The sequence below is a fragment of the Cebidichthys violaceus genome, unplaced genomic scaffold (genome assembly GCF_023349555.1).
Source record: "Cebidichthys violaceus isolate CVI_PGR_0920_01 unplaced genomic scaffold, fCebVio1.0.p SCAF_27, whole genome shotgun sequence".
NCBI classification, from domain to species: domain Eukaryota; kingdom Metazoa; phylum Chordata; class Actinopteri; order Perciformes; family Stichaeidae; genus Cebidichthys; species Cebidichthys violaceus.
Genome location: NW_027176450.1, coordinates 2630570 through 2654656, shown reverse-complemented (window position 1 = coordinate 2654656; position 24087 = coordinate 2630570). Strand labels below are relative to the sequence as shown.

General features: G+C 39.2%; 2 protein-coding genes across 12 annotated transcripts in view; one reads left to right on the top strand and one right to left on the bottom strand.

Moving 5' to 3' along the window:
• Window positions 1-1499: 1499 nt before the first annotated feature.
• zpld1a (zona pellucida-like domain containing 1a) lies at window positions 1500-14980 on the bottom strand. The gene is made up of 11 exons (XM_068721329.1): window positions 14416-14980; window positions 13798-13911; window positions 13241-13461; window positions 12324-12505; window positions 11477-11549; window positions 10894-10991; window positions 5044-5124; window positions 4785-4956; window positions 3452-3554; window positions 2403-2432; window positions 1500-1855 (listed from the first exon to the last, which is right to left on the bottom strand). The coding sequence occupies exons 2-11, from the start codon at window positions 13901-13903 to the stop codon at window positions 1680-1682; spliced, it is 1242 nt and encodes a 413-aa protein (XP_068577430.1). The 5' UTR covers window positions 13904-13911; window positions 14416-14980; the 3' UTR covers window positions 1500-1679.
• Window positions 14981-22509: 7529 nt separating this feature from the next.
• The window catches only part of picalma (phosphatidylinositol binding clathrin assembly protein a), a 43434-nt gene continuing 41856 nt past the window's right edge, over window positions 22510-24087 (top strand). For all 11 annotated transcript variants that reach the window (XM_068721284.1, XM_068721278.1, XM_068721287.1 and 8 more), the window contains exons 1-2: window positions 22510-22591; window positions 22769-23012. In XM_068721284.1, coding sequence (XP_068577385.1) covers window positions 22883-23012 — 130 coding nt within the window. In that variant the 5' untranslated portion in view covers window positions 22510-22591; window positions 22769-22882. The remainder of the gene's footprint in view (window positions 22592-22768; window positions 23013-24087) is intronic.

Sequence of the window (24087 nt, the reverse complement as noted above, 5' to 3'; positions counted from 1 at the left end):
TAGTAAAGCATCTATTAAAGGCTTAGTTCCATATGATCACCAGATGGTGTGCAATTTAACATATTTTAAGCTTAAACCTGCAGACATCACACTTACATTTAAATAATTTATACATAATTTGTGTGTGATTATCAATCATAACCCATCTGTCAGACAAGCACTGCAGGCAAGGTGCCAATTGGCAAATGTACTTTAGGAAGAACACTGACAGTTTGTATCATCATTACAGTCTATTACAAACAAGCCTACAGCAGTTCTTACATTCAGTTGATATAATGAAAACACGGCCTTACCATTTGTAAGTGACTGAAACCAAACCAAGTACTCTGGTTTTTTAGAACAATTTAATTAACCCTCTTCCCCTGTCCATTAACCGTGTGACCCAGATGTGACGACAGAAGCTATCCAGAGGAGTTTAAGGCAAGTTCCCTGGGTGAAGACTTGGCACTGTTAGTCATAAATGGTGAGATGTTCACAATAGGCAATAGTAAAGTACAGATGATGTACATAACTATTCATACTGGGTGTTAGGTTTACATCCTACTGAGAGCTCCTCGGGCGTAACCATAAAAGACTTTCAGAAAGACAATAATTCCGAAATCCTAACGACTCAGCTACAGGGTGAGATAAAAGGCCGAAGGTATTGTTTTGACACCTCCAAGAGGAACCTTTTCCTAGTAGGTGGGACAGCCGATGGAGTTACCACCGTGTTAGGTGCGCAAGCTTGTCCCGCTTTCCCTGGGGCAGGAACCGTTTATGCTATAACTAAAATTCTCCAGTCGGGTTTATGAGGAAATTCATACTGTATGTTTAGAAATATGACACCGGGCACGTTTTAATCACAAGTCATAGCGCAATATTTGCAATATGCACAATTGTACACAATTTGTACATTTCAAGAATAGATCGTCAATGGCATTTTTTGAATTTTGGAAAGTTATACACAATTACATTGGGTACATGTATAAATGAAACTTTCATTTCTGCCACATTGAATAAACTATTTAAAGAGTGAAATACATATTTAGGTAGAACAGACCTCTCAAATGATTAATTCAAAAGACTAGCACTCTAATATGTAGCAATATTAATAAATTAAAGATTTATTCCAATTATTATATAAATACCCTTTTAAAAGTTAGATTTTATGTTGAGAAAACTTTAAGCTCCAAGCCTGAGGCTTTCTGTTAGTTCACTGAATCACTTAATTGAAGGTTTTATTTTCATACAGTAGAATTCCCTCATTCTCTTAAGTTATATTTATCCAAATGAAATGTTTTCATATTTCAGCCTCTAAGCAGGAAGTGTATGTCTTATCAACAGATCATGCACTACTATAATGTACTGTAAGCCCTTTTAATTGATCCTATACCCTGCAATTGAAAGCTGTATAGCTGAGGTATTTAATTAATGTGGGTCAAAACTGCACAACAAATAATTACAGGCAGGTTGAGGCCTAGCCTGCCACATGGTTGAAACACAAAGTACAGAACAACATATAAAAAAGTCCTGCTTTACTTCTACACTAATGCACATTGCACAGACCTACATCAACATTTAACTTGCATTCTCCTGTAAAGATGACTACATGCACCAACATCATGTTACATCATGTTGTTTGCCCCTCGCTGAGCATTGTTGGTTGTGGAGGAAAGTCTGCAGGGAGTTGTGTTAGGTGCTCAGTTGAAGGCTGGGTTTCGGACTCCAGACAGGGTGCTGACAGGAGCACTTTTGCCTTTGAGGAGAGTGAGGGAGAAGATGAAGAAGCAAACACTCATGACGCCCAGGATGATCACGCCGGAGATGAGCGCGCTTGTTACTGTGTTCATCTGAAACACTGGAGCTTTCAGATGGGCTAGAGCAGAAAAACCACAAAGAGGCAATCAAATCAGTTCTTATTTCTTCCACCTTTCAACACTTGCTCTACTACAACTTAATTGCCAAATCCCACATAGAGAACCCCACTATTAGTGATGCACAGAGCAATTTAGTTTGTTTTCTTGTTCCTGAGAAAAATTACACGACTTGTAATGTCATGCTGAGATATTTCCAGCTCAACTACAGTGGTGTTTGATAGCAGAAAATGATTCAGCCATCCAAAACACCAGGAATCAAACAGGCATCAACATCTAACAATCAGGGCAAAGAAAAATCCATCTTAACAGCAGATATACCAATTTCATCACTGACATTAGAATCAAGTAGACCAGAATATAACTATAAGCGACAATGAATGTTTGAAGTTTTTCTCAACTAAAAAAGTATACTCTCTTTGCTCGTACTACACTTAGTTGCAATCAATGACTCTTTCTGGTGTTATGTAGCAATATAACTAATTTAAGTGCAATTAGTAAAGGCAAGCCACCCTAATGCAACACAATGCACAGAATGTGAGGGCTTACCCAATTGAGAGTTGTTGGTTGGCGTTTCATCTGTGAAAAAATTAAAGGTCATTTAAGGTAAGAGCAACAGAGTAGTTAACTGTCCAATTGTGTGTTGTTCATTTCTTGTATAGTACATGAGTCAACAGGATGCCTTCCAGCAATCTCTAACCATCTAGGTTGCAGAAATACGTTATCGCTATCAATCAACAACCTGAGGGTTGATACATTCTTAATATATATCCATTCTGAAAATCAATTCAGATATAAATAATACATGGATCTGTAGAAATCACAGAAAGAGAAGACTTGTGGAGTTTGAAAGAATTAAAAAAGCTCAAACCAGGCTCAAAAACCAAGTTTTAAAATCCAAACAGATTTTGAAATCGGGTTGCATCACAGATCCTTTTTCTAATCTAAAATAATGGCATATCACACACTACAAGCTATCATTAAGATTATCATGCCAGACGGAGCAACTTGCCACCTCCCTTGATCTCTCGGGGAAGCAGATGTAAACAAAACGGACATTGCAGTTGTGTACAAAATTCCATACTAACATGCTATTTAGTACGCAAACTTTTTAGTATGTCCGAAACCTTTGTATGAAACCAAGAGTAGGCAAACTATTTTCATGGAAATATCATGGTATTGGTCATGGCATAGGACCCAAACACATAAGGTTACCAGTACCTCGGTGGGCATGGACACCTGGCCAATATTAGCCTGGAAGAGCAGCGGGATTCATAATAACAGGTCAGCTGATGTTGGATATTAACGGGACTGCTCCGAAAAGGCTGTGAACATTTCGGGAGGTTTAAGGCTGGATTTGTAAAACGCTCACATTACCAAATAATCTGGTACCGACCAAGTTCCTGGATCATATTTTTCCTCCGATTGTCGGGAGGGGTAAATTGGGGATAAATCGGTCCAGAACTCCTGTAGTCTGAGCCTGGCTTCATGTATTGGGTATTAGTCAGTCAGTAACAGTGCAGTTTGGATTATGTCAGAAAGATAAAGGTGGTTGGCAGGAAAAAGACACTGAGAGAAAGGAATATCAGAAACTCTACCACTCCGAGTGATGATTGGCCCAGCAGTCAGGACGGCATTCCCAGATGCAGCGTTAGATTCATTTCCCTCTATGACATCTCTCTTTTTCCTGCTGCCACATATCTATAAAAAATGGTCAAGAGAGATATAGTGGTAGAAGGTGTTGTACTTACTCAGCAATTTCTATAATTAAAAAATTAAAGAAGGATGAGGTGATATATGCTGACTGAAGGATATAACCTGTTACAATATATCATGCAGCTGCTCTGTTTTTACCACTTTTATAAATTACAATCAACTGCTTAAATGCTGCTGTCAATTAGGTCTTGATAAAGCATTGTCTTGAAATATGAGACGGGAGGAATATAAATGGCCTGTTCTGATATAACATCATTTTTCTGAATTGGCAGAAAACATCACAAGTTGTACTTGATACATTGAGGAAGATACATTTTTCTATATGAGCCAGTGATTTAAAATAAATAAAGGATATCTGACTGTAAATAAATATCCAGAAAGTCAGTAAACACCTCAAGATAATATATAGGTCCTGGCGCTATGAATCATGTAATCATTTCTTGAATGATTACTTGAAATTCAGATTTTGTTGTGACTAGAAACTCATTCGTGGCCTGGTAATTAATTTTGTCTGGTTATCAGTGGTGGAAGAAGTACTCAGATCCTTTACTTAACTAAAAGTATCATTACAACAATGTAGAAAGACTTCATTAAAAGTCCTGCATTCAAATTATTAAATTATAAAAGTATTACAGCAAAATGTAATTAAAATAGCAAATGCCAAAGTTCTCGTACAAAATCATCCAGTGTTATATTGTTATCTTTTAATATTTGATTATTAAGCTACTGATGTAAAAATAATTTAATATAGATGGTTGAGTTGGAGCTGATGTTCACAATTTTGGTAGTTTAATTCATAAACTAAACTATTTAAAGAATATGTTTTGTTTGTAAAATCTTAAGCTGCAACATAAATAGTAATTCTAATTGTCAAAAAAAGTGTAGCGGAGTAAAAAGCACAATATTTCCCTCTGAAATTTAGTAAGGTATAGTAAGGTAACAGTAAATGGAAATACTCAAGTCAATTACAAGTACTTCGAAATTGTGCTTCAAAAGTAACTGAGTAAATGTAGTTAGTTACTTTCCACCACTGATGATTGATGTGTATAAGTGAATGTTTGATATCTGTGAAATTCGGAGTCTGTTTGTCACATGCTTCCTCCATAAGATGGAGCCGTAGATGGGTGTAAGAGAGATACTGACAAAATACGTCTGTTATATCTTATCCTAATAGTATGTCATGCTTTGTGTGAAAGTGTCCTTTGTTAGTCTCACTGGCATGAGCATTGGACAGTCATCTGCTCTACACAGTTTGGTGACACAGTGTAGGAAGACTGTGGACATCTTCTGATTCTTGTGCTTTACAAAGCGGAATACTTCAAAGGCAAAGCGGCCCATTTGGCTCTTTCCATTTTCAAAGACGGCGGTCTGGGGGTCTTTTTCACAGCTGGTTCAGGGAGAGAAAATCAGAAAAAGTTATTGGAAAGGAGAGAAACAGAAATATAAGAACTGAACAAAACCATAGATCTGTTACCTAAAGAAAAGATCATAGCGGAGGTCATCATTGGGGTTTCCAGAGGGTGTGGTGTAACAGTAGTCCATTAGAACGTTCCATCTATTTAACATTAAAGATTAGTAAATGCAGAGTTGATGGAGTTTAATGCAATTGAGATTATGTAGATGTAGATGTAAAGGCTACTCAGACACTTTGATGGCACAATGCTCACCTCTCCTGCTGATGATATTTGTATTGTTTCAACAGATAGAACTGTCTATTACAACCCTGTCTACTAGAAATTATATCCATATACTACTTTTTAGTTTTCCCAATTATGTATTGCATAGAAAAGTAATTGTTGCCTTGAATTCCTTTTTTTGTGTCGGAAGCATTACATGTATATATCGTATGCAGTTAACAATGTATTAATAAATACATAAATGAAGGGCTTCAACGTGTAGTTTGTCTGGTCGGTCGAATGAGTTGAAAAGAGCTTCGTCAAAGAACATGCCGTGGCACCCGGGCATGACAAATCCCTAAAACCCCAATGACTTGAGACAAGATTGAGACAAGTCTGAAATCTTTGAGATCTGATTGGATGTAGCAATGGTATGCTTGAGAGGACCATCGGTCCATGATTTGAATAAGGTGATCTGGGACACCATTACGGGAGGCCGAGGTAGCGGCTCCAATCCTAAAACTCACCTCTTCAAGAAGTACTACCCTGAGCCTTCCACTCAGCACTTATTGTATTCATACTAGTTTGTTGCACTTATTGTATTCGTATTAGTTTGCTGCACTTATTGTAGTCGTTTGTTTCTGCACTGTACTTTTGCTCTGGTTTATGCTCTCTTTCATGCTCTTAGATGCTTGTGTAAACAAGGAGATGCACTTATGACTTCTGATGACTAGTAGTTATCTTGAATACCTATGTTGAATACACTTATTGTAAGTCGCTTTGGATAAAAGCATCTGCTAAATGACTGTAATGTAATGTAATGCAATGTAAAACAGTGTCAAGAGTAAAGGGCGGGAGATATGCCAGACGAGGAGAGAACATGACAAGTATCTAGTACCTACTTGACCAGATATTGAGATGATGAGAGAATCTCAATCATCTCAAGGCACCATGAAATTCTTTAAGTAGAATGTCATTCTGAGAAATAAGACGATATGCAGGCGTGGCGGCATTGGTCAAAGTGGAGGGTTGAGGCAGTGAACTCAAAACATCTGAGAAAACCTAGTGAGAACATGGCTTCTAAGGTGAAAGCAATGTGAGGATTGCTGTATCTGGAGCAGATAGTGAGAATGCAGGAAAACAGCAAGCAACGGAATGAGCAAATGTAACAAAACAGGTCACGTGGACCAGATCAAATGACGGAAAGGTTATATTGTACTGGTCATGGAATTAGTGGAAGCTCTTCCAAGCTGTCCAGTAAGATGAGAGGGTTGAGGGTGATAGGCTATCGATGATGGAGTGAAACGACTTTGTGTCAAGAGGGATTCCGATAAAAATCAAGGGATGTGAATGGGCCCTCTGTCAACAGTGGAACTCCGAGTTCGGAAAAAAATTAAGTCAGGGTGACCAAACTGGAGGGTGTGGCGATGAGGGAGAGCAGATGATGAGAAAATCATCCAAAAGATGGACAAGGAATGGAATTTTATGGTTATTAGACAGGATCCAGCAGAAGGCTTCTGACAGGGTGTCGAAGAGTTTAGGACTGCTTTTGCAGCAGAAGGTGAGCCTAAGAGTGGAGTAATATTTCCCCCCGCCACTGGGACAAATATGGGCTTACCCCTTTTTACCTATACTATATGGCTGACGATATAGGCTTCAGAGGTGTGGGTGCTGGAGGGGCCAAGGGCAATAGGCGAGAGAAATTTATGGGCTAGCTGTGGCTTAACATGGGCAGGAATGGAACAGAAACAGGCTGGGTGAGACAAGGCACCGCATAAGGAGCCTGAAATGGCTGCACGGCAGCAGATGCGGTAGGAAAATGCGTTGTCGAGCATGTTGAGTATGTGTCCTTGTTGAACTGTTGCACACAGGCAGCAGCAGTGACATCCTGGTGCCGGAAGCCTCAACTAGAGCTAGCTGCTGCAGTAGTTGGGAATGGTCGGCAGAAGGCACTAGCATCCCGTTGCTTGGTGCCCCTGCTGAGGTGGGCTGCTGTGGCTGTGAAAAGTAAGCAGCAGGAGGCGCTGTCAAACTGTTGCCAGGTTCCCCTGCTCAGGCTGGCTGGAGAGGTAGCTGGTGCTGGGTGGCAAGGTAGGCTGATGTCCTGGTGTTGGGATGGGACCCCCGAAATTCCAATGTCGGAAGCGTTGATAAATGGCTTAAATAACAATTGAATGTTGCTGAAGCCCTTGTGTTTTTTGGTCTGGCTGAAGGTGGCCTTTGCTTTTGCTGCTGCTGTTTCTGCCGCTTTTGTGATAGGTGATATGGGTGAACTTTCTCTTTAACTGGAGTGCTGATGTCGTGGCATGTTGGTGGCGTGTGCACGATGAAGTCATCCAGAAGAGGACTGGTGTTTACTGAGCGGTAAGCACGGCAGGCAGACATGTGCGTATTGAAAAGTTTTGCTTTGTTGTCCAATCTGTGACAAGGAATTCTTTTTTTCTTTTACTGTTTTTTGAAGAGTGGCTATGGTCCAATCGAAGATTAAAGAAGGCTGGTTGTCATGGGACCTCGCTGGAGAGTAGTGATGGCTGCGTGTCGTGAGGCCGGAATAGTTGGTTTGATGGTGGGAAACTGGCATCTTTCTCAGTGGTGATGAAGTTCTGGTCCAAAAAGATCGTCGTCAGAAAGGGATAGCGAGATGGTATCCATAGTGGAAACAAGGTAAGTAGATGTGATCGTGAAATGAGATCGTTAGAAGGTTACTTACTGACTAAATGTTTCGATTGCTCTTGCATTCCACCAGAACCAAGAGCCCGTTTTGGTTCTGGTGTGGAATGCGGAAGAGCGGAATGGGTTTCGGTGGGTATTTATGGGTATTTATGAGAATGCAGGAAGAGATGTGGTAGAGGTGTGGTCCTGCCCCCTAAAAATTCTACTAGGTCGCTTCCAAAGCCATACGAGACAGTCAGTATGTATGGTGGTCGCACAAACTTTGACAACAGAGACTCCGTTCCTGCTTGAATCACGTTTGTTAGGGTTAACAAAGATGGTAGTTTTGCCTAAATGTTAATTATGCAGGCTGGTCTCAACCAGCATACGTAGCTGTACCTACGGACGATAATGCGCTGTAAATCGTAGATATCCCACGAAATTATTTCATATGTTATCCAGGTTATCATGAACGACGAAGTATAAAGACCACTAAAGCACTCACAGGGCGGGAGCGAAGGGAGGTGTATAGGTCTGATAACCAACAACCTTTAGCCAGGGATTTGTCACATAACTCTCATAATGTAGTTCCGACACCAAACAACATTCTTTTTCTAAACATAATTAAGGTTTTGTTGCCTAAACCTAAGAAAGTATTTTACAATCTTTTCTTAAACCTGACTAAGTAGCTTTGTTTCCTAAACCTAACTAAATTGGTTCCTGTAAAGACGGAAATTGTTGCTGGCTTTTGTAGGAAAAATATGAGGAGTAATGTTTCATAATGTTAAAGTACAAAACAGGTCATCAAGTTATTTTTGATTTTTTTCAGTAAAAGTCCTCATCCACTCAAAAATGTTGTACTTATTGTTCCTTCGCTTGGATTTTGACACTAAAAGGCTGTTTTCACATGTATCTGCTGTAGGAGGAAAGACGTGCTCATCTTAAATCCCGTGGGCCGTCAGGGCCAGCAAGCGTTCCCTGCTGGCCTAGACAGAATCACAAAGTTATAGCTATTTTATAATTTAATTATTTTTCATAAATACACTACATGTATTCTAATTATATTTCCCATTAGCTTATTTCACAGCTACTGTCTTCCTCAGTTGCTCTGCTTCCAGTGCAGCTTGTTTTAAGTAGAGCTTTTATCCAATCAGATTTCATCGATTTCTGGACGATATTGTTGATTGTCATAGTCTTCAACCAATTACATTTTTAGTTTGACATGTTGGGCGTATTCTTTGAAATGCCAGAGCTTCTAGCTGGCCTACAAGTACGTCAGCATTAACGTGCGGCTTGATTGGTCAGTGGGCTAGCGTGACAGTTGTGAAACTAGCTAACAGAACTTTGTAGTAGTAAGAGTTAAAGATATGTAAGCGTTTTGGCATGTTTGGTGGTGACAATCCCAATATCTACTGCCTCTGTCGAGCGGACATGTTCAGGCCTCAAACGCATTAAAACGTATTTAAGAAATACAACTGGGGAGGCTCGACTGTCATCACTGGCATCCATGAATCAAGGAAAACCTCGTGCTGGGACTGAACCGCACCGATGTTCTGTTCAACCGCGTCATTAAACTCTTTGTAAACAAAGAAAGGAGGATGGACTTCGTCTTTAAATAGTGAACAGCAGCTTTTGCTTTTTTACATCTGCAGTAGCATTACTACTAATTTTTCTATCGCGTCGTTTTTTTTGATTGGGTTAATATTGTTCCCTCTGATGTGAATAATATTTAAATGGCCCATGCCCTGTGCGGCGGAATGGGTGTTTTAGCGCCAAAGTTTTGCTGGAATGTGCAGAGGGCTGTTGAATCGTGGTATTTGGGTTTTATGTTATTCTACCTGCTTTGTTGTCATATAAATGGTAATAACTGGTTGTTGTGAGTTTGTTCATGTCATTGTAGTACATCAACATATTTGTAGGAGAAAGGGTTGGAAATTGGCATGCCATAGACATAGTTAATGTATTTCTGGTGACAGGAAATAAGGATAAGGTGATAAACAATGAGCCATCTCCCCTTAAAATCTGTGAACTATCCTTGTGTTTACTCCCACCCTTCAGGCAAAGTCACTCTCCCACCTTCGACTAGCCCCACAGGCAAGATCGAATGACCACAATACAATAATACATAATAATAATGAAAGTATTGTTATTATTATTATACAAAGGCTTCACATAGTCAAATCATGTCATGTTCAAAACAATGGAGTCGATAAGTCTGTCTGACAGAAGCAAACCATAAGTCATTTTTAGAAGCAATAACACAAAGTGCTTTCCCAAAAGGTGCTGCTGCTGATTATGAAATCCCCTAAAAATGATCAAATTTAGATCTATTTAAACCTGATCTAGTCAGAGAACATCAGGGGATTTGGTCAATTCTCTGGAGAGGTCAGGTGTACACTCAGCAGAATGTATTTCCAACAACGATTACAAAGATACAGGACCAGCAGTGTGATGTACGATGTGGTTTTCATGCTCTGTCACAAATTGTGAGTCTTAAAGAGTCAGAATTCATGAGATCAGATAGAAAAACATCTAAGATCAAAGAGAGGTACAAAGTCAGAGTCAAGACTTTGACATGGTGCATCCCTGCACTGTGTGTATCATCAATGGGAGCAGTAAAACACAAAAGTTCTTCTCAGGTGAACAAAATAACACAGTTAAAAGCATAATCCTTCATCTGTCTCATGCGTATTTATAAAGCAGGCTGATTACATTTACAAGCTGTTATTTTTCTGAGACATCCTTAAATGAGTCTAATGACTAAATTAAGAACTTTTTTTTACTTTTACTGTGAATGAATCCCTATTCAGCTTCTATATCATCTAAATATATGCCAGTGGTGTTGTTCTTCGCATTGTGTTGCAGCCAAAGGTATCACTTTACAGCACTGTGTGGGTTAGGGTTGCTTACATTGATTACATTGTGCTTGTACCAATGGCATTATTTCATAATGGACAACATAAATGGATATGGTAACCTACTCTCCCTCTAAAAAATATGTTGTTTTGGTATAAAGTGACTTTTTCAGATTGAATGGCTGGATGTTGATTGAATACCTCCTATCCAGGTTAGAAGCTTTTACGGCTGCAAACACTCGCGTCTTCAGGGTCAGTCCTGCCATGGGGATGGACAGCTGCTGAATGTATGACGAGTCCTGTACATAAACCACAATAGCATTTCAGCAAGTTTGTCACAATACCCGACTCTTTCCCTTCATCCTGTTGAGGATGATTTGTTCAGTTTCACTACACTTCATGAAAACCTGCATATTTATTATCTGGTGTTTGCTTCAAACTGACTAAATTTAGCATATGGTGTGACATGAATTGAGGGTAAATTGAGAATAATTTTCTCCAATTACAGGATTAAAGGTAATTTGCTGCCTACTTGGGCAGCATGAAATAACCTTTGGTATCCTTCCCATCTCATACATAGATCATCATCCTCAGAAAATACTGAAATTGCAGATTTAAAAGGTGTAGATTCATTTAACGTATCTGCAGAGCTTTGAATGCTCTTTGATGCTTGCTGACTTATTATAGCTTTGGTATATGGCTTTGTCTCCAGTGCAGCAGCCTATAAGCTCCCCTGCTGTGCAGCAAAATAACAGATATTTCAACTCAACTGTTGTGAACTTACATTGTAAAGCAGTAGATTCAGTGTGCTGATGAAAGTACCATTGCTTTCCTTCACTGAGATTGCAGCTGCAGACCTTCAATGAAGATAAAGAAAAGATCAAAGCTGCCAAAACCATTTTGAAAGGTGATTCCAATATTTTAAGTGACATTTGCCTCACTGGTATGTGCATTTTTTAAATCAGAAAATAATTCTGTAAGCATAGATGGTGCTTTGCACTGTTAGCTCTGTCAGCATTGTTGCCGTTGTTTGCACTGTTTACTTTGTTAGCACCTTTTACACTGTTTGCGCGGTGAGCACCATTAGCTGTGAGCCACTGGCTCAGCTGTTGCCATGTTGAGAGCGGTGTGATCTGAATTTTTTTTAGCCATTTGTAAACATTGTCTCTCCATGGTAAATATTGTTTCTTCCCCACTTGATCCAGAAAAATGTTCTGGTGATGTCGTCTTTGAATGCATTATACTTCTAATAAAAATGTTGTGCATCATGGAAGACAAACTCAGAGACAGAGTCAGTGCTAGTGTGTGGACGGTATTAATTATGTATTGACGGTGGTTCTTTTATTTTGTTCACCCCGTTGGCATAATGACTCAAAATTGACATTATTACAAACAACATCCTCTCTCTACAGAGTCAACAAAAACTGAACAGCATAAATTCTAAAAAAAGATGAAGAAGATTTGTATTTAGTTGCCCACCCCGTATTTCAGTAGTCAATATGTCCCTCCATGACTTTTTATCGTCCCATTTGTTAATTGGTTGAACTTATTTCAATGGATGGCTTGCTGACTCTCTGTAGCAACCTACTAAAGCACTTTCAAACCAATGAAAAAGTGGAAGTGAGACTTACGAGGCCAGCTGTGTGTTGTTGACTAGGTATTCCAGTGGGTAACTGCAGCTGAACTTGTACAGCAGACCTGGCAGGTAGCTGATGATGGTGGGGGGATCCGGTGTGTCGATATACCCTGATATGTTTCCAATCTGCACCAGTGACAGGTTACCATAAGCGTTGGGTCCTTGAGCCGTGGAGACCTGAGGCGAACAAAACCAGTGTGAGTGACACTCCTCCTTCTGGCTCTAACCACCATTATCTTACTGTGGGCACACCGGACCGGACCGGGGCTGATACCATCAGCCATACTACTGAGCATGCTAAGGCCCCTCACTAATCCCCAACTCAATCCCTTTTCATCCGAGTACGGACCCTCCAGGAACTGTGCCGTTGCATCCGGCTGAACACAGAACAGAGAACAGATTCACTGTGAACTTCCTTTGAACTGTTTTAAGATTGTTTGTTCAGTCATCATCCTGACAGCCCCTTTACAGAGATATGCAGGACAAAAACACAATTTATCAACATCCAAACATGGATACTATTAACTGACTCAAATAAAGATGCATCTGAAACGGCGGGGAGGGTTTTTGCTGTTTTTAAAATTTTCCGCTTCAGTTTGTAATTGTTTATCCTGTATAATTTAGCATAAAAAATGTTACAAAGGTAACTGTCAAGTCATCTAAGAATATGAGTCATTTTATGACACTTTTCAGCAGTTAAACTGTACATAACTCAGCCTTTACAGTAAACTATATTTTCAATAGCTTTGATAATATTTTCTCAAAGCTATTCGTATTATAATATTTCTGACCCATAAAGTATACCCATAACAGTTAAAGCACCAAATCCAACTCCATCATTAACAGTGTCAGTGATGCTGACAGTAATACTGTTGCTAAACAAGCAATTATAACCATTTCCGCTTTTCTTACCACCAGGGAATTGCCACAGGATTCCAGCGTCGCCAGGCTGATACTAAAGATTACCACAGTGGGAAAAGTGTTGTTATTGATGAAACCACGGCAGTGGGAGTCTCCATGGCGACCATTGAGGGCTAGGTCAGTGTCTGTGTAGCCAGAAAAGAGGACAGGGCAGAAGTTGATCTTGAGGGTAATGGTCTGCACCCCACAGTACACACTGATATCCCTCTCCGCTGCAAGACACACACACAGAGACAGGTGCATACAGGCATTAAAATGAGTCACAAGATATTAGGTTTGATATTTTGTTAGTTATAAAAAAATTAAAATTATGATTTATTTATTTTTTTATCATATTTTAGGTAAGAAGTGCACTTCTGGGATGACAGTCCAAAACCATCACTTTAAATTGTGTTCAAACCATAAATTAGGAACTGGTTTGTAGGCAAAAATGTAATTATCTCCTTTTTGGTATATGTAGCCAGTTTGTGGATAAATTTACTTTAAAGAGACATTCACATGTAAATTCCGTCCAGTTAGTCTTACAGAAAAAGTGTTGAGTTCCTCACCAGGGAAACGGCTGTGAAAGTTGGCGTCACAGTTGTATCCATTGAATTGAGCTCCAACTGATGAAGCCTTACTAAACAGTAAAAGAATCAGAAATATATGTTCCATTTCAGCACCTGAAACAGAGCAAGAAAGTGCACTTAGTGTAAGACACGCAGTCTATATGTCAAATAGAAAGTGAAATCCTTCATATATTACATTATTCTTGAGGAAAACCTAAGATAGTCTTCTCCAAGTGTGCTAATGTCAGATGCTAAGATCTCCTCAGAAATTTCAGTTATCTTGTAACAGTTTTGACTGTCACATGGAATTATCTTTGAAAACCTGCAGCTTTGGCAGCAAAGTTATGAGAAGAATGCTGGATAATGCGTTGATAACGACGGTCATTTCATCAAGGATAATGGCTTATCTCTGTGTGCACATCTCATTGTTCTGTGATAACCTCTTATCACAGAATCGTTGTCAGTCACAGACACAGTTTCAGTCCTGAGGAAACAGATAAATTAAAGGAGTAATTGCACCAAGTTTGTAGTTAGCATCTCTATCTGACAGCAGACAAATTCCCGACAGCTTGAGGTAAAAACACAGATCACTGCTCTAGGAAAAGTAGAATCACTCACCCTGGTTCCTGGAAGCCAGCGAGTCAGCGGTTCTCCATAAGCTTGGGACAGACGATGGAATGGTCTGCACAGCATCCCTACCCGGCCACTAGAAACAGGACTCGGTAGCAGGGGGGGAAAAAGGGATCTACACATAAGAGATTCATTATTTGAACATGTCAACAAAAAAGGGCTGTTCAGAGAGAACATGGGAAAGTCCATCAAATCTGAATGTGTTATACAAATCCTTTCACGTTCGCAGAAACATGAGCAGGTTTTGAAGTTTCCCACTCATATCCTTTCGGCCCAATCTGGCTGTGTCACTGCTCACAAATGGTTTGACGCCGCATGAGGTCCAGTGGCGGTGGGGGGGAGAATTATCTTTTCATCGCTCCAGTGGCCCTGGCCTGCTGACTGAGCCGTTCCTTTCTCCCCGGGCCAGTCGGGGATTGTAGAGCCCCCGGAATCCACACTTTTCATGCTTTGTGTGCAGTAGTCCTCAGTCAGCACAGCAGCAGGCAATCTGCTTGGTGGGGCTGCGAGCTGCTGCCGGCCTCCTACCTGATCCCCAAACTTTGATTCCTGGTCATAGGACTCCCGCCACATAAAGAGAGCAAAGAAAAAGAAAGCAAAGTTCATGCAGTTTCAAGGGATTAGCTGGTCCTCACTGTCCCATCTTCCATATAGACGGCAGTATATGTGACGGGCTGGCTTACAGGGATCCTGTGAATATGGAATATGAGACGGAAATGACATTGTTCTGAGCAAACTTCTCACTTTAGGTCCAATGGAAACAAAAAGAGGCACTTGTTTGTTTACTCTCCTCTGACTGTTTGAAATTCCAGCCACATGGATTTTTCTTCTCCACATGTCTGTCATCACCAATATTATTTCTCACCAGCTTCAACACAACAACAATCTGTCCAGCAGAACATCATCAGATTTTACAGTTAATGACAATTTGTCTTGAAATCAACTTTTATTTAACTTTGTTTTATGTATTTTATCTGAAATCATCAGAGCACAGTTCATCAGGTGTAATCAGCACTTACCTTGTTTGTCTCAGCTGAGAGCATCTTTGGCATTTATCTTTGGTGTTTTCATCAGTTCTTTAAAGCTCTGGCAGTCACTGTGACTTTATGTCAATCCATTGTTCAAAGGTGTTCCAGCAGGGTCTTCCTGTTTAAACGTCTTGTTGAAGCAGCCAATGCAAACTGGACAGGAGTGACTCGCCACAGCTCAAGACAATTCGCGCTTCAATGCTATGATATTCACTCAGAGAGCAGCACAGGAAAGTGTGCACTGACAGCAAGGGAATGGCAACTTCTTATTTTCAATCCAGATAAATTGTAATTAGGAGAATTTTGGCCAAAAACTGGAGATAGTACATTGCTTTATTGGAGACTGATAGTCATCTAGAGTGCCTCAGCACCTCAATTATCCAGAACTCTTTTCATCACTCTATATGCCTGATAGTTAGATTTAGTTGGTCTTATCAGCTGGAGAGCATCTTAATCCATAAGACCTGGCAAACATAGAGGCTAAAGACACAATTTTGGAACTTTTCATCACTTTGCAAAACAGACTGACATTGTCAAACCACAGCACTCGGGTGACGGCCGACTTTTGGGTAAATCCTGAGAGCTCTTTGAAGGCCATGTGAATGCTTAGCTTTCTGTTGACCGTTTGTTGTGTGTTAATGGCTGCTTGTTATAGGACATCTACGTATTCATGGAAAGGACACATTATCTTGGCAAAACATGTGAATGTAACTGAGCAACTTGTTAACAGTTAGTTTTATCAGTGTTGAGGTTTTACCCTAGTATTAACAAACATCTGGAAGCAAACATATTTGTTCCAGGAACATAGAGACTCTCGTTAGGACATAATTTTCAAGATTCAAGGGGGAAATTTGTTTTGCAGCCAGGGTTCACGTAAAAACAGAGAACAAAAAGATGCCACATCAGCACAATAAAACAGAGCTAGAACAGGGAAATGAAAATTCATACCAAGTACACATGTTCAAAAGTGCAAGTCTGCAAGAGAAGTGCAAGGTGCTTTATGCTATAAAGCATATTAATAGCACTTGGGGTGAAGAAGACGTGGCAGTCTAATACAGCCCTTATCTAATGTTAGCCCTTCTAAGAAACCTGCCTGTTATTAATGTCCAAGTGCATAGCCTGACGCCTCCCTGAAATCTCACTGGCCATTTTAAAAAGACTTTCAAGTCAATTCTTATTGGACAGATTTATACTCTCAAACCAAGCATTAATACAAAAGGTTAAAAAGATAAAACGAAACATAAAATAAATAAAATCATCATTAAACATCGAGAGTCATCATTAAACATCGAGAGTCATCATGAAACGTTGTTAAAAGCGGTCTTTGCTGGACCTTTTTGAGGTGTAGCATCAACGGGATTGAAAGCACATTTTGAAAGCCCAACATAAAAAGACTCACATAAAGCCACGTTAGCCAATGATCCTGTACCTACCCTTCAAGAAGGCTAACAACAACAAAAGCATCAGAGAAATCATTAAATAAGAGTATGGCATGCCCTCCAAATGCTGGTAAAGAAAATTTAGCTGAATTTGCTTTCAGCTTCTAATTCTTAAAGTGAGTACTTAAATCCAATTTAAAATGTGTGACAATTTCCAATGACTTTGCTTTTACTTGGTATATCATTCTGACAATAAATCACTGTCAAGTAATTTAGTCCAGGAACCTGATTGTAAAATGTGGTTTATAACAAGCAGAGATCAGGACAAACTAATTATTTTCATTCTCATCCGCTAATTTTATTCTTTGAAAGCATTTTGAGGATTGATTTGTAATCCCTGGATGAAGTTATCTTGGGTGGCTGTGCGCCCTTGAAATAAAGGAAAAATGTGTGGAGCGTTGAAACCACGAGTAGCATACATATCTGGCTGAGTGATGACCGTATGATGCGGTTCCATGAGGTAAGTGTGTTGAGAACCATCCCAGCATGCACTGAGGCAAGAGATTCATTCATAATCTCATTTTAAGTGTGTTCCTGCGTTGTTACTGGTGTCATTTGATTCTACATTGTGCTCCACAATGTTTCCACTGTGTGCACCGATTCATTGCTGTTGAACAGTCTCTGAGTGTATGACGTGTGTGGTCCTCCTCCCTCATGGACAAGCAGGACTCTTTTAAGTGATCATCAGAAGCCTGTTATGAAAATGAATCCTTACTAATATCTCTTAACAGCAGCTTTATTTGCATAAACAAATTATTGTGAGTTTTGCACGTAATCATTTAATACATTTTTGTGTTCAAATAAAATGTCACATTAAATTCCATATATGTTCTGGTGCCAGTTAACAACAGTCAGAACCTTCGCTCACAGTTTCTCAAACTAAATTTGATTTGGTTCTTTCTTGTTTACAAACTTTTATTAATTTTCATTTTACAAATTGTATTAGTTTTAACATGTATAGTTTTCATTATGAACATTAAATAGTGATTATTCAGATTCAGATTCTATTTTTTAAATAGATCTTGTTTGTTTGAAACTAATTCATTGCTGCATTTTAAAATCATTATGCCACCTTGGCACCTCGTACTGAATCCTGATATAACATTTATTGTTTATCATATTGTATACTTATATAGACCACAAACATATGTAACTGAACCCTTAGTTTTCACTGTTGTCAAACTATATGTGCTTCTTATGTGCTAACCAATAAGTCATGCCCTCACCATGGTGACAGTGTGTTTATCAATTAAGATGACAGTAACTTGAATCCATCCCCTTTCAGCTGTCTTTCTTGCACTTAGATCCGTTCCCTGTGCATCATAGTGGAACCCTTGCATGAGGTGTGATATACAGTTCAGACTGAGTTCAAATTCCTTCTGATTCATAAATTCAGTCTCTGTATTTAAGATAAAGAAGTTGAAAGGTCAAATGTATCAATGGCCTAATTTTTGGTGGAAATGTACTACTTCAATAAAGTCACAGTGAATCATCCAATTTTTCAAAAGTCCAGTATTTGGTTGAAACTCTGACAAAACTAGTGACAATCTCTCTCAACAGAAAAAGATCTGAGGACCCTTTATCTGGAGTGAAATCAATCTAGACTGGGTGCCATCACACTGAGCTCTCTTTAGCAGTTTGAGTGGCACACAAATAGTTTTCCGTGTTTGACAGAATGAAAGGGCAAGTCTCTCAGCTTTTGTTGGCTAAAATGTCATCACTTGGCTCACATACAAGTAGCCAAGTCTTTGCATCATTTTCAGTGTCCCTCAGAGAGTATCCCTGTTTAAGCTTGCCCTCCCTGTTGACATAGCCATTATATACATGAGAAATAAATTCTTCAGAGGAGGATGCATTATCTGCCTGAGTGCTTTAGGGAAAAGGGCAGCTAAAGCATGGCTAAAGTAAATAATATTCAACATAGGCTGAACCTATATATTGAAAAAGATATAAAAGTAGAATAAAAACTTTGGGTACATATTTCATAAGTATCATATCTTTTGTGAATAGGTCAGGTTGTTCATGGTGGTACTGGTGTCTAAGCTCAAGTGCTCACATCCTCACATATCTGGGAAATGTGAATTTCCCTACATTTTTGACTCTCTGACCAAATGTGTGAATGTGGCGGCACAATGATTATGTTTAAAAAAAGACATACATTTAAACAAATTTAGCTAATCAATAATAAAAAGTAGAAACGCTAAGTAAACCTCTGTATTGTAACCCTATGCAAAATAATTTTTAATTTCCTTTAAATATAGCTGATCATTTCTGATAGATAACTGGATTGGATAATAAATGTATTTGCATTTTTTTTACTACAACTGCACTTAACTATCTTATGTATGGTTTATGTTCATTCAGCCACAGCTGGATTACCAACTGGCTAAATTAGACAAAGCAGGCACTTGCCCCTGTGTGGCATATAGTTTGTTTCAATCATTTAAACATCAGGGAGGTTTGTTATGAGTGGAAAGCATCCTAAGATATCATCCTCATGCAATTTGAAATCTTTTTTATGAAAAGATGTGCAGCTAAATGTCACATCTCATTTACCAGAAAATTAACACTGTCAGCAGATAATTAAATGTAGTGAAGATTTTGGAAAACACTAAATAAAGCAAAAGTTCACCCATAAACAGTTTGATTAGTGCTAAAAAAAATGCAGCTATTAGTGATTAACTAGATCTATTTTTTTTGGCATACTTATATACACTTATGTGCTGTAGTTTTTATGTTAAGACATTCCCAGCTCAGGTACTATGCAGTTGAACTTCTGGACAAAAAGGTTTAAGCTGACTGAAACTTAACAGTAAATGTCAGTCTCCTTGAAATTTAAAATCAAAAGTGTTTTTCTACTATTCAACATTGTGCAACAATATACAACAATCATTCAAAGAGAAATTTATTACAGAACAGACACAGCTCCTTATTTCTCTCTCTCTCTCTCTCTCTCTCTCCCCCTCTCTCGCACGTATGCGTGCGCACACGCACGCACGCACGCACGCACACACACACATGCACGCACACACAGGAAGATGTCCTTTGCTAAAAATGAATATAAGCCCTTAAGGATTCCCAAGAATTAGATATGATAATTTCAAAAATATGATGTGATATAACTCTGGTTCATTAGTCCATTTTATGACCAGTCCTATGCATTAAATGACACACATAATTAACTAGTTATATTTACAAACCAGTATGCAGGTAGTACCACAGAAAGACGAAGTGAACTTAGCTTCAACCTCAACACATTTATGGTTCCGGCTGGTGGTTGTTCGAAGTCATTCTGAAATGTAAGAAACACTGAGACAGAAACAGACAAAGTTATTGATAAAATTTACAACAATGAATCACAGATACCCGGAATGTATTGAGCGTCACAGACTGATGATGTGCTACAGTGTCAGAGTATCCTAATGTGGAATATTTAAACTACTTCAACAACTGTTTGATCATAAAAAATAATTTGGAAACTACAATGAGTAAGAAATGTGTCTTACACAAAACATATCTGTTGACTTGAGGCCTCTGTAAGTACTGTGCATTCAGTGCCATAATTACAAATGATGGCCACTAGATGTCCTCAAAGTTATACCAAATATTGTGATGGTGGGGCAAGGAGAGCGTGTTCAAATGTTGTTGGAAATATCAGAACTAAATATTTTTAAGTAAGTATGGAGGAGCCAACACAGAGTTAACTGCTGAGAGGCTGAATGAAAAAGTTATCTGTGGTATCTGTATTGCCATTAAGTCATTATGTGAATAGAGCACAGATGCTAAGGCAATGCTAAAAGTGATTCAATCATTGGAGCCTACTACGTGAGGTCTTAAATAGGCAATACATGAAACATCCAGTGTAGTTCCCCAGTGCTTCTTCATGTGCGAATGTTCCTATTTTTTGTATGTCATGCAGGTTGGTTTCTATTTTTTTATTCAGCACATTTTAAAATCTGGAAAGCCCATTGTGCTTCAGCTAAAAAAAGTTCTATGTAAATAAAATATTATTGCTATCACAAATATCATTATTATTATCAAAGGACTACTGAAAAGAAGACTATTTTACAGTATTTTCATCCTTTGACACTTTTTTACCCCATGTGTTTGGTGTACAAATGAACATGTAGGCTACCTCACTCCATATTTTCCATTGGATCCCAAAATAGCTTTGTACCACTTGACATGCTAAACAGGCCAAATGCAGCCCCCAGCCCAGAGCAGGGCTGTCTCAGTCACAGGATTCTTTTGGTTTCCTCGCATGGGGTCAGGGCAGAAAGCCCTCACTAAGTACGCAATTTACAGAAGCAATCCACATTAAAGCTTCCTGTAGGAAATGATTGACTGACCCAACTGAACTGAAGTTGTTTTTTTTTTAATTCAAGAGTTCACCAAATGAAAAACGCTTCCTACCCTGATCACAGCAACGCTGGATCCACTAGATCACCAAGCCACTATGATTTAGAGAATACAGTTGCATACATTTAGAATAGTGCATCCTATGTGATATAGGCCCAATCTTATTTATTAGTTTATTTAAAGTTACTACAATTCTAAATTGTTATGGAAATTCTGATGAATGCAAAATAATGACCGTACTGGAGTATCAATAGTAAAACACACCTTTGACCTCAAATGAGAGGCCTATGGAAAGACCAAATAAAGCACACACAACACCAAACAGAGGGCAAATGTAACAGGATGTTTTTTTGACTTTCAAATCTTTGATTGGTAATTAAATCATCAAACTTGATTATCGACCAAGTGCCATAGAAGCCAATATCGATCTAACAATAGGTTATACCCAATAAGGCACACAGATACTTAGCCATGTTCTCAGATCAGCGCAGGGCAGAGATGGCGCCTCTCTAGCATTGTTATGTTCCTGCGATAGAGGGGGCTTCACTTACAGGGCCTCATTTCTAGCTCACATCAGCAGCCTGTCATAGAGTATGCACTTGGTTTCATGATGTCCACAACCAACGTCTTGAGAGGTTAAGGACTGACCAGGAAACAGACCCGCCATTTTCCCCTCAAACCCCTCAGTCCATTTAAAAGCTGGTTTAAGGCAACTCAGCAGGGAGAGGCGCTGTTAAATACTGAACGGCGTTCAGCGTGGGAACCAAAGTAAGAGAGAACAAGAGCCGTATCAAGGCACACAGTTAATGGCGACAAAACCGGAAGTGAAATTTATAGACTACAAAATAAAAGCTCGAGATAACCCTAATCCCACAGTGTGTTTAAAATGAATATTGGTGAACCCAATCACATTGTTTCTTTGTTTCTTTGTTTTTAGCACAAATTAATCCTTGGACCTGTAGATAGCTTCATAAGTAGGTCATGGTTATTGGGGACAAAATATATTGCAGGCCACCAATGACACAAAACGTGTGCTTGTGAAAATATATATAGCTAAATAAACGTACTACTTTATTATCAACAATGGGGGTAATTTTAACAGGAAATGTGTGTGTTTGTGTAAGTGTGTGTGGGTGGGGGTAATACAGTCGGCTACTGTATTTCATTATCACATCCTGCTTTTCATATTGTTTTTCCTCAATGGAGCTTTTATTGTGGAAAACTGTGTCCGGAAGTAATATATATTTTTAGTCTGTCTGTCTATCTAGGGCTACGGTATGTGAGACTTGTACGGGAAGAGGAGAGGATACGTGAGTGGTCGATCGATCAGAACACTGGGTTGGTATCTTAAGGTCATGGGTTTTATGGATGGTTCGTAGGTTCAGTCAGCGTCTTTAAATTCAGTCGTGTGGGGTTGTTTCTCCCATTAGTTAGCTAGCCGGCTAGCCTACAACCGAAATGTATCTCCTGCCGTCGTCTCATTGTATCGCCTCTGTCTCTCTCTCTGGTTTCCAGTGTTGTCAGGTGGCACAGATCCCTTGAAGATCGACACCGTCTATAAACCCGGGCTATTCCGCTGGATTTGGAAAGGTTTCTGTAGCGGTGACTGTTGATTTGATCCGATACAGGATGTCTGGTCAGAGCATCACAGACAGGATAACCGCCGCTCAGCACAGTGTCACCGGGTCGGCGATATCCAAAACGGTGTGCAAGGCGACCACACATGAAGTAATGGGGCCAAAAAAGAAACATTTGGATTGTAAGTATCCTATTAATTGATTATTGATATAGCCGTAACGTTAACAGTTCAATATTTCATTGTGCTTTTTTTTTTTTTATTAACGTCATAATTTGAATGCCGTGTCTTGGCTATGAGGCCTGCACATACATGTAGGTTAACTTAACGCTAAGGTTAACTTACATGAACTCATACACACTGTAGTAGTTAGTCTACTATCACAACTAACATGTGTTTCTTTAGATTTTCAATAGATAGTGGTTCATTTGATCTTAAATAGCAGGCTTTTGGTACGTGACCAGCAATCTGCCAATGACATGGGCTCAGTGTTAGCAGCTTGGATCTTTGTTCATGCTAATTCATTGTAACGCGTTATCACCTTTTTATTTTAAATGAATAACCACATCCCCTAAACAGCCACCCGATGTATTTAGGCATTGCACAAATAGTTTAAAATAGTTTGATCCGAGTAGGACACCGTGTTGGCTCGCTAACGTTAGCTCTGAAGTCAACATCTAACGTAGAAGTTAACCTTCTTTGTTGAACGCGCTAACTTGTATAGTCTATTAAATAATAATTTCAGCCTGCTTTTTCATGAAACAGTTACATTTGCCATTCAGGTTAATGCTACATTAAATAAGTCGTGTTAAAGTAGCTCCGTTGATATTTCAGCTTTATAATGTCCAGGTTAGTCCCACTAACGTCACTCAGTCTGCTCCAACATGCACTAAAGCAGGGGGCTAAAGAGGCATTTCACATGATGCATGACGCAAAGTAACTTTGGCTTCATTGAGTCGGCTGACAACATCATAAAAACATAACGTTGTTTTGAGAATGGCACATCCTGACAGATATGTGATTGTGTTGGGAGGAATGGTAATCACTTGAAGCTCAGTTGAGTTTGTATTTTCCATGCAGTAACAGTAGACCTTCACAGCTTTATGGAGAGCACACAAGCTAATATATATTCAACAGGGCCACAACCAGATCCTTTCGGTTATTTTAGTTTTTGAACTTTTATGAATGAATGTTTATGAATGGATCTGTCCAGATGCATGGACCTCAACAGTCGCTCTCTGTTAGTGCTTTTGGAGGT

Bases quoted from the DNA above. Each gene is read 5' to 3' on its own strand.
- zpld1a (XM_068721329.1), bottom strand. From the start codon at position 13,903: ATGGAACATATATTTCTGATTCTTTTACTGTTTAGTAAGGCTTCATCA. The intron at 13,462-13,797 runs GTGAGGAACTCA...TGTGTCTTGCAG, and splicing joins CTTTCACAGCCGTTTCCCTG to CGGAGAGGGATATCAGTGTG. The intron at 4,957-5,043 runs GTAACAGATCTA...TCCCTGAACCAG, and splicing joins CGCTATGATCTTTTCTTTAG to CTGTGAAAAAGACCCCCAGA.